A 9615-nucleotide genomic window follows, 5' to 3' on the forward strand; every position below is an offset into this window, starting at 1 on the left:
ATTTTCGATCGAGAGATCACAAGTTCAAATCATTCCCATAAAAAAAAAATTCAATTAGATCGAATGAAAATTCATAACATAAACTTAATTCAAATCAAATATAGTATGGTGGATGGTAGAGATGTATGTTTTATCTGCAGGGTAGGGACCCGCCTCGAACAAGGAGGGGATTCTCCGTTTAGACGGAGAATGAGGGAGAAAGTGAGGAAAAAAGAATTTTACGGAGATGAAGAACGAAGTAGGTTGTGGAGATGGGGAGGGGAAGGCTTCCCCGTCCCTACCCGTGGACATCTCTAATAGCCTTCCCCGTCCCCACCCGTTGACAGCTCTAATGGTTAGTAATGCAAGTCTTTGAACCAAAAGACAAGGCAATTTTTAACTTATAAAAGGAAAGATAGAGACATTATTGTCCTAAGCCTTTATTTTCCTTTGGTTTTTGTTATCAACAATTTGCTCTATGATCTATGGCCAACTTCTATTATTCAAAACCCAAACTCCATTCATCCACCACCTTTTTATTTCTTCTTTGCCTTCTACTTGCAGGCCTACAACTTTCAAGTAAGTCTTTCTCTCTCTCTCGTGGTTTGATCTCTTGAAATTATCGAGTTTGATACATAGAATCGAAAAATACATCTAAATTTTAAGTTTTGGTTAAACAATTCTTGAATATCGAACGGTTAGAGTTATAACGAGACTTACCGAATTTGATTCAGGTGTTAATCAGACATTCCCAACAGAAATGAACCATAGTTATAGTCAAAGCAACATCCAAAGAATTCGACTTGACAATCCGACCCTTGGCTTTCTCGTGGAAAAGAACTTGTCATTGCTACTCAATTTGTACCCTTACTTGAGTTATATCAACACCCATAACATGCCTCTCAATTATGCACTTTTACAAGGACGTCGGCTATTGTTCATGGCAAATTTGTTTACCAAAATATGTTCCATGACTTTTTGGATGCTGTTTATTCTGTGTTGGACGAGTCCAATGGCAAAGAGGACTTTGTATCGGATAGTCGTTAGTTGACCGACGTTGCGGTAGAACTGTTTCAGGCAAATTTTCAAGAAGTTACTCAACGTAGAACTATTCCAAGCAAAACACGCTTAACTATGAAGTTTTTGTATCGGATAGTCGTTGGCTGACTGACATTGCGGTAGAACTGTTTCAAGCAAATTTTTAAAAAGTTACTCAACTATTCCAAGCAAAACACGCTTCATTATGAAGTTTTTATGATTGAGCTACCAAAAAGAAGGTACATCTTATCTTATTAATGCATGTAATAACTTTCAATTCTTGTAAGTCTTTTTTAGTCATTCTATCCTCAAGATCTTTATCATTTGAAAATAGTATCGATTTACTCATGTATTCCGAGTGTCACAACTTGGTATTTGGACAATAGTTTGCAACAATCACATGATGAAAATACAATTTACTTTGTTAAGCTTGATCATAGTTTAAGCTCTCAAGTAAAGTTCACGTAACAAGATTTAGAAAGCTAAAGGAAAACGTGAGATCCTACATCGATTGGAGAGAAGAACGAGTGCCAGCAATGACGATGTACCTTAAACAGAGGTGGATTGTGAGAGCCCACATCAGTTAGAAGAAAGATGATGCATTTTTTACAAGGACGTGAAAACTTCTCCCTAGTAGACGCATTTTTAAAACTTTGAAAAAATCTATAAAAAAAGAGCTCAGAGAACAACATCTACCGGCAATGAGCTTGTGTTAGATAGGTGAGCATACCTCTCGCCTAGCTCACTAACCCATCATTTCAAGAATCTTCTCAAACGAATGCATAATATTAGGAGTTATGTGGGCTTATCCTTTAATAATCTCTCGACATAGACCAGGAGACATCTGTCAAGAGAGAATACGTGAGTTAGAAGGCAAGTGTTTTTGATATGTAGAAGAAGTAAGGAATGGGAAGAAAAGTGCTAAATTTAAAGAGAAGCGGTGGAGTAGAAACCCGCCACGTTTAACTTGGTGGCAGGCTTCTGCAGGCATTCCTTTTCCTCTGCACAATCCACCACCGCCTTCCCTTGCATTCTCTTCAACCGCCTATTCTCTCTCCCTCTCTCTCTATCCGCCATGGAAGAAGAGCTTGTTTGATTATGGCCGATGAACCACCTGGGTTCATCAGGTTTTGTTTATTTTTCTTCCTGTCTTAGCTTTAAGGATCTTTGATGTCAAGATTATGGATAAAAGTTTTCTTTGATTTGTCAGGATGGAGGGCTATCGCAGCATAGACTGGAATATGGAAGAACAACTGTCCTCCGGTGATGGCCTGAGCAGTGAAAAGATATGCTCCGCCGTGCAAAAGGGTTGCAGTCTGGGGAAGAAGCTTCTCCTCACTGGTTTAGCCATATCCTCTGTTCCTGTGGTTCTTCCTCCATTGGTTATCATGTCAGCCTTTGGAATTGCAGCCTCAATTCCCTATGGGGTTTTCCTCGCCTCTTATGCTTGTACTGAGACGATCATGAGTGTTTGGCTTCCGATTCCCCCGGCCTTGAAGCTCGACCGCGCTGACGAAGAGATTGTGGAGGAAGACATCTATGAAGATGAAGAAAAACATATGATGGAAACAGCTAAGAGAGGTGGGAATTTGGATGATTTCGATATCGATGTGGTAGTCATTCAGGGGGACGAAGAGGGCGAAACCAATATTGGAAGCAAAGGTCTGGCAGCAATTGAAGTGACCAATGTGGAATTTGAAGGAAATGGAGATATTGGAGATGAGGAAGAAGAGGAAGAAGAGTTGAAGGAAACTAGAGGTTTACTCGAAAGAATCAGGGATGAGGGGCAAAGAGACAATGGTTTTGTTGATGAAAATGGAGGTGTTGATGATGTTCGAGAGCTCGAGATTTCAATGGAGGACGAGAAACCAAGTGATTCTGTCGAAAAAAGTGTTCTAGGTTTGTTGAATGAAGTTGACTCTGCTGCTGTTTATCCTCATGCAGACTATAGAACTTCTGAAGGTAATTCATTTCTTTTGTTTATTATTCCAAGTTACGAATTTGCAAATAATGTACGATATCTCTTTTCGGGTTGAGGATTTGAAAATCTAACCTTTGTCATCGGAATTAAAGGGGTCGGGTCGGCGAAATCTAGTGATGAAACAAATGCAATAACGACATTGACAAACAAGGCAACCAAGTCTGAAGAAGCTGAGCAACTTCCTAAAGTAACAATGATTGATGTGATAGAATCTGATGAGGGTTTGTCTATATCAGCTATGACTATTGAACACAAAGTTGAGGCAAATTCTCCACATAAAGATCATAGGATGTCTTCCAATGAGGTCAGTACATAATATAAAGACGTCGATTCAATCCGAATACCATGGCCTTGTTTCCTTCGTTCTTCGTTTACCGATCGAGCTAATGAATATGACTAACAAGTACTGAGTTTTAATTGATATCTGTTCTTGCCATCAACTTTGGCATACTCACTTTCTTGGGTTTGGATTGAACGTTTGAAATTCCTGAGTTTTCCCTTTTCTTTCTGCAAGGAACTATCAGGAGAGGTAAAGATAAGAGAAAAGATTGCTTCGATGAAGAAGATCGTAGGATACAAGGCTACCCCCCTCGGAACATACTTAGACGAAGTGAACGCTCTATATGCCTTCATCGGAGTCGAGCCACCTTCCCCGATGAAAGATTCTGCTAATGATGATGATATCAATCTACTTAACCAGAAGTTGCAGTTTCTCATGTCCATAGTAGGGGTCAAGTAGAGGTGTTAAAAGTTTGGCATTGAATAAGTTGCCATCGGTGCACTTTTGTTTGCCAATGGCAATATTTCCTTATGTTTGAGCTATGCACAGTTTGGTTTTGAAATTATGTACCAAATTTTGAACAGTTTTGTCTACTTTTTTCCCTCTTTCTGTTCAGTTCTTTTCATCCACAAGGGTTCTTGAATCACTCATGGGTGTTAGGAAGTGAAAAATCCAAGAGATCTATGAAATTTAAGCTTAAACGATGAAGAGTGATCAGATAAAATTATAGAACATTCAATAATTGAAATGAATATCGAAGATTCAGAGTGATGAAAAAGAACACAAAACTTCAAATCATGAACTATTATTAGTGTTATGAGAGGCACCTGAGTCTTGCAAATGTTAGATAACCAGTGTGACCTCTGGCCTCACTACATGGCCTAACCATGACCGTACTCGAATCACCATTCGTGTTGTTAGCTTGCTTTGATCTCACCCGCTTCTTGCACGGTGGAAGCTCGACAGAACCACCTCCTTCAACCTGGCTGCTCTCTGTTTTACCTTCTCGAACCTCGTAAGTCCGAAGCAATACCTCAAATGTTCTTATATCTACACAAAAGGGACGACAACAACGACGACAATAGTGAATAATACATATCAACATATCTATAGGAATGAAGGTATATAAATGGGTCATTCAGAACAACCTGTAAACTTAGATCGTAGAGTTTCGGCCGACCGTTGAACTTGCTCGATACATGGAGAGAACGAGCATAATACGCCGTCTTGTTTCAGCATTCTCTCAGCTGAAGGAATGGCCAACCAAGGTTGAGGTAGATCCAAGAAAACTGAATCTGCCAATCCAACAAACTCTTCAGGGAAGCCCTGACCTTGAACATCTCTAACTCCCACAGTGACTAAGCTGGTCAAGCCAGTCTTCTCAAAATCCTCTCTGAAAAAAGAGGGAGACAAGCAAATCATCATAGAACACAATTACTCTGCAGGGTATAACTTGACAACATACAACAAATCCCGGTTCCTACCTCGCCGAGGCAGCTCTCTGTTCATGAAAATCAAACGTATAGACGTGTCCTGTAGGCGCTACAGCCCTAGCTAAAGACGTCGTCAAAGATCCACTGCCAGTCCCTGATTCTAGAATCAAACAACCAGGAACTATCTCTAAGAACATAATTACAAAACTAATGTCCGCAATGTATAGAATCTGTGTCCTGTGGCTTAGAACCAAAGTCCATAATTCAGGAGTTGGGGCTAACAAGTAAACAAAGCCACCTTTGTTACTCAACACCTTGGACCCAAATGGCTTTCCAATCCAATCAGAATGTTTAAACATACCAAACCTATTCTGAAATGTTGAATTTTCACATACTTTCACAGCCTTCATGACATCATGTCTCTCATAAACAATGACTAAATCTCCATCCCTTATAGAACGAGTGAAAGATATCTTCTTCAAGTCATCAGTTGGCAACATCCTTGATCTTCAAAAGTTCATAAAGAATCAAGAATACCAGATTCTGTCAAAATTTAGGGGAAAAACAGCAACCAAATAAAAAATAGATCCATAATAATCACATATAATTGAAAAATCGAAACAGTTTCAAGTTCTCTCTCGCTCTCTACACTCTTTCGAAGAATCATTGAAGAATCCCATAAAGATTTTGCAAGAACTATCATATAATTCAAGAAAAAGGTGAAACCGCTCGAAACTATATCAAATCGATGCAGAAAGTATCAGAGCGTTGCAAGTGTAAAATGATGCAGGGCCAATCGAAACACGGTAAGGAATCAGTCGGCGGAGAAATTAAACAATTACTGCAAAATTCTAGTGTGCTCCAACATTGAAATAAAGGAATACCTAAAGATTGAAAGTTTGGGGGAGCGGTTTGGCGTTTAGCTGCTACAGATGGAACGCAATCGTCGGAGGGGAGGAAGTCGGAAGCTGGCGGCGGCGGTTTACTGGTACTGGAAGAAAATAAAGCGGAGAAGACCTAAGCGAAGAAGAAGAAAGGCAAAGGTAAATTTCCCAACAAAATTAATTTTTTTTTTACAAAAAAAAAAAAAGAAAAAAAAAGGAAATAATGGATTTAAATTGGTATAATAAATTTCTAAAATTTTAATTTTGATGATTTTAAAATTATTTAAATTTATTTCTCGACCCCTATTTCAATTTCACTTTTGTAGCAACCATACAGCGATGATGCAACACTTGTTATAATCTAGCGAACAAGTTAATCCGTCTGAAATTTTCACTTTGCGGACAATAACGACGTATATTCGAGCCTCGAGTTACACTCGAGAGAAATGTTTTAGAAAACATAAGCGTTCTCCAACAACTCTTAAAAAAGAACTTTTTAAAATATATACCGAAATAAATGATAAATTTTAATTAAATGTGTAAAAATTAATAAAAAAAAATGTTTTACCGACTAACATTTTACTTTTATTATAATAAAAATTTGAATAAATGATCAAAATAATTCTAGAGTTGAGTTAAGTTCGTTATTTAATAAGAGTTCTGAAAAAATTTATAACTCAAACATTTGGGAATCTATAACGACCCATATCCACCGCGTAAATATTGTCCTCGCTGGCACTTTTCCTTCCTCCAATCAACGTGGGAACACTCCCAAATCCACCCCTCTTTGGGGTCCAGCGTCCTTACTGGCACTTCGTCCGAAACCTGACTCTGATACCATTTGTAACGACCCAGATCCACCGCTTGTAGATATTGTCCTCCTTGGACTTTCTCCTTCGAGTTTCCCCTCAAAGTTTTAAAACGCGTCTGCTAGAGGAAGGTTTCCACACCCATAAATCGTGGTTTGTTCTCCTCCTCAACCAATGTGGGACGTCACACAATCTAATCCGACCCAACCCACAAACACCTTAAGTCATAGTATTTCAACCGTAACGTATTACACATCTACTCAATATCTTATCATTAAAGAGTACGCGTCACAACATTTTTAAAATTCTCGTTATAAAGTGTATTTTTTTAACCCGAACAACAATAAGATCCATTATTTTCGATCAAGACTAAATTTTAGCACCCGTCTATTAAAATAATTTATGATCCGTCTCTAATTTATTTATCATGATTGGATTAATGTGTCAGCTATACTATAACTCACAAATTTTCCCAATATGGTTAAATTCACATATTTTAATTATTTATCTTATTTATGATACAACTCACGTACCATTTTCATTAAAATTTCAAATTGAATTTCACACCCAATTTACCAAAATTTGAATACGAAAGGATTCGAACGATAATATGATTTAATCGGTCGGGTTATATCGATGTAAAAGACACCGATTAATCATTTTTAAGAAAAATAAAATCATGTCATTTATGTCGGATGTTTTTTTTAAAATATTACTAGAGGTGTCTATTTAATCCGTGGAGTCGGGTAGAGAATCTCCATTTAAACAGAGAATATAAGAAGCGGGAGAGATTTTTTTCTCGTTAGCTAAACCGAATCGGAGATACAGATTATATTTCCTATCATTGTCTTGAACTTTTGAATAATTAATGATTAATGTATCGTGGAGCATCCGTTTAATGTTTGAATGACGCCATATTTTAGATCGACGAACTTGAAACAAGTACCGCATACCCAAAATTTCTTTAGGAACCCCGACTTTCGAGGTTAAAGCTCGATGTCCTACCCAACCCTTCAACAAACCCATCTTTAACCCTCTTGTCTACCCGTTACCCGTATCTTGCTTATATACCTCTTCTTGGCTTTCATGCACTCGGTCGTATCATGACACTCATCTATCTTAGCCTTCAAGTGGTTGAATAGGCACCACTTAAGGGTCACCGCTTTACTTGTCTCTACATGAGAGTCACAACCTACCCTTTCCACGATTGATTGATCTAACGGCTCACAATCCATTACAGATTTAGAATTATTAAAGAAGTCAAATATTTAACAGAAATAATAAATTTTATAATATTTATTAAATTAAATACATTGTATTATTGGATAAACTAAAACTAATTCACATCCATATTAATTACCAACCAAATATTAATGAAAATAAAATAATTATCTTGCTGTCCTAACCCAACTTCATCCTTTGCTGGGAATTTAATTTTTTTATTTTATTTTTTTAAAAAAAATAAAATATATTTCTTATATATTCTCATTTTCCTTTCAAGTTTTAAAAAATAATTGGAGAAAAAAAAAAAAAAAGCTTCAGAAACTGGTACGAATTTCTCTCTTCTTCTTTTATTATTATTATTATTATTATTATTTTTTTATTATTTTTAAAAAAGTTTATCCCTTAGGTTAAACATGATTAATTACTAATTACTATTTACTAATCATTCACTTTGCTCTATTTATTTATTTATTTTTAATAATAATTTAGGTATTATTCGTTATATTTAATAGAAGAAAAGTTGGATATTGTTTAAATAAATATTTTAAGTTATTATTATTTTTTTATTTTTAGTATTTTTAGCACCGGATGGCTCTGTCATTCTCCAGTGTCATGGTTACGTTGTGGAATTTGAATTTGGCCCCACAGAACAATACGAGTCTTTCCAGTATGTTTTGCTCTCACTCACATGAATTCTAAGAAAAATTTTATAATTGAGCCAACCGAGAAAGGAGGTGTATTTTGTTGATATAAACAGTTATCATATTCGTAGAGTCACTCCCGTTCGGATATAGTCTCAACTCCTTTTACTCGGGTGTCACATTAACACTCCATAAATACGAAGTAAATAAAAAGAATGGAAAATTCAAAATAGAACTAGAAAGAAATATAGACTAAATTAATAAAAATACCCGTCTAAAAAATATTCTTAAAGTTTCAATTAAAAATACATTTAATTTTTTTTAAAAAATATTTTTATTTAAATTTTAAAAATACTATATATGGTGTTAAAGTAGTTACCTATTATAGTTAATAAATAAATATTAAAATTTATTATTATTATTATTGGAAAACATTTCAGAAAATTAATTCCAAATTAAGAGCTGACATGGCAAATGAAGAAGGTGATCCTATGGTGAGATTCACTAGGGAGACTATGCAACATGAAGTGGTAATTATCTCTACACCCTTTATTTTTTTATATATTCTAAACGAGCCCGTCACGTTCATTATCACTTTCGACTCGTGGAAATTAATTATTATCAATATTTCGGTATTTTTATAACGGCTAATAGTTTAATGATATTGTTGTTTGAATTTGGAGGAGCATTTGGAGGAAGGAGAATCGTCTTCTACATCAGCTACTAATTTAGTTATCGATACGATAAAATCGAATGCATTTGAAACTGACCAAGCTGAAGCTCAATCGACAACTTTAGTACTTCCCTCGTAAGTGTATTTCTATCCCTACCTATCTCCAACTTAAAAACGCTATCAAATGAAATGATGAGTTACTGTTCGTGCATGCAATTAATACTTCATCTTTAACACACCATTATCAAAATGCTATCAAATGAAATGGTGAGTATCATTTATGCATGTAACTAATACTCAATCGTTAACACAATGTTATCAAAACTCTATCTAATGAATTGCTGAGTATCATTTATGCATGTAACTAATACTCCATCGTTAACACACTGTTATCAAAATGCTATTAAATGAAATGGTGAGTATCATTTATGCATGCAACTAATACTCCATCGTTAATACACTGTTATCAAAACGCTATCAAATGAAATGCTGAGTATCATTTATAATACTCAATCGTTAACACACTGCTATCAAATGAAATGGTGAGTATCATTTATGCATGTAAATAATACTCAATCGTTAACACACTGTTATCAAATGAAATGGTGAGTATCATTTATTCATGTAACCAATACTCAATCATTAACGCACTGTTATCAAATGAAATGGTGAG

The 9615-nt window shown here is 35.8% G+C and overlaps 2 protein-coding genes across 6 annotated transcripts; one reads left to right on the forward strand and one right to left on the reverse strand.

Moving 5' to 3' along the window:
• Positions 1-1079: 1079 nt before the first annotated feature.
• Positions 1080-5748, reverse strand: LOC111780017 (tRNA (adenine(58)-N(1))-methyltransferase catalytic subunit TRMT61A). Of its 4 annotated transcripts, none has more exons than XM_023660261.1 (5): positions 5596-5748; positions 4763-5218; positions 4427-4671; positions 4106-4328; positions 1080-1163 (listed from the first exon to the last, which is right to left on the reverse strand). In XM_023660261.1, exons 2-5 carry the CDS (start codon positions 5209-5211, stop codon positions 1112-1114), a joined length of 969 nt encoding a protein of 322 aa, XP_023516029.1. In that variant the 5' UTR covers positions 5212-5218; positions 5596-5748; the 3' UTR covers positions 1080-1111. The 4 variants fall into 4 exon arrangements, with proteins under 4 accessions (XP_023516029.1, XP_023516028.1, XP_023516030.1 ...); XM_023660260.1 differs by having other exon boundaries at positions 4763-5254; positions 5596-5747; XM_023660262.1 differs by lacking the exon at positions 1080-1163 and adding an exon at positions 1531-1861 and having other exon boundaries at positions 4763-5254; positions 5596-5747.
• On the forward strand, positions 1944-3893 carry LOC111780015. Of its 2 annotated transcripts, none has more exons than XM_023660259.1 (4): positions 1944-2144; positions 2228-2979; positions 3091-3302; positions 3523-3615. In XM_023660259.1, exons 1-4 carry the CDS (start codon positions 2116-2118, stop codon positions 3529-3531), a joined length of 1002 nt encoding a protein of 333 aa, XP_023516027.1. In that variant the 5' UTR covers positions 1944-2115; the 3' UTR covers positions 3532-3615. The 2 variants fall into 2 exon arrangements, with proteins under 2 accessions (XP_023516027.1, XP_023516026.1); XM_023660258.1 differs by having other exon boundaries at positions 1945-2144; positions 3513-3893.
• Positions 5749-9615: the final 3867 nt, after the last annotated feature.

Source organism: Cucurbita pepo, chromosome LG18 (assembly GCF_002806865.2).
Source record: "Cucurbita pepo subsp. pepo cultivar mu-cu-16 chromosome LG18, ASM280686v2, whole genome shotgun sequence".
Lineage (NCBI taxonomy): Eukaryota > Viridiplantae > Streptophyta > Magnoliopsida > Cucurbitales > Cucurbitaceae > Cucurbita > Cucurbita pepo.

Bases quoted from the DNA above. Each gene is read 5' to 3' on its own strand.
- LOC111780015 (XM_023660258.1), top strand. From the start codon at position 2,116: ATGGCCGATGAACCACCTGGGTTCATCAG. The intron at 2,145-2,227 runs GTTTTGTTTATT...TTGATTTGTCAG, and splicing joins GAACCACCTGGGTTCATCAG to GATGGAGGGCTATCGCAGCA. The intron at 3,303-3,512 runs GTCAGTACATAA...TCTTTCTGCAAG, and splicing joins ATAGGATGTCTTCCAATGAG to GAACTATCAGGAGAGGTAAA.
- LOC111780017 (XM_023660261.1), bottom strand. From the start codon at position 5,211: ATGTTGCCAACTGATGACTTGAAGAAGATATCTTTCACTCGTTCTATA. The intron at 4,329-4,426 runs GTTGTTCTGAAT...CCTTTTGTGTAG, and splicing joins TCTACGATCTAAGTTTACAG to ATATAAGAACATTTGAGGTA. The intron at 1,164-4,105 runs GTGCCTCTCATA...TGCTTGAAACAG, and splicing joins CTAACATTTGCAAGACTCAG to TTCTACCGCAATGTCAGTCA.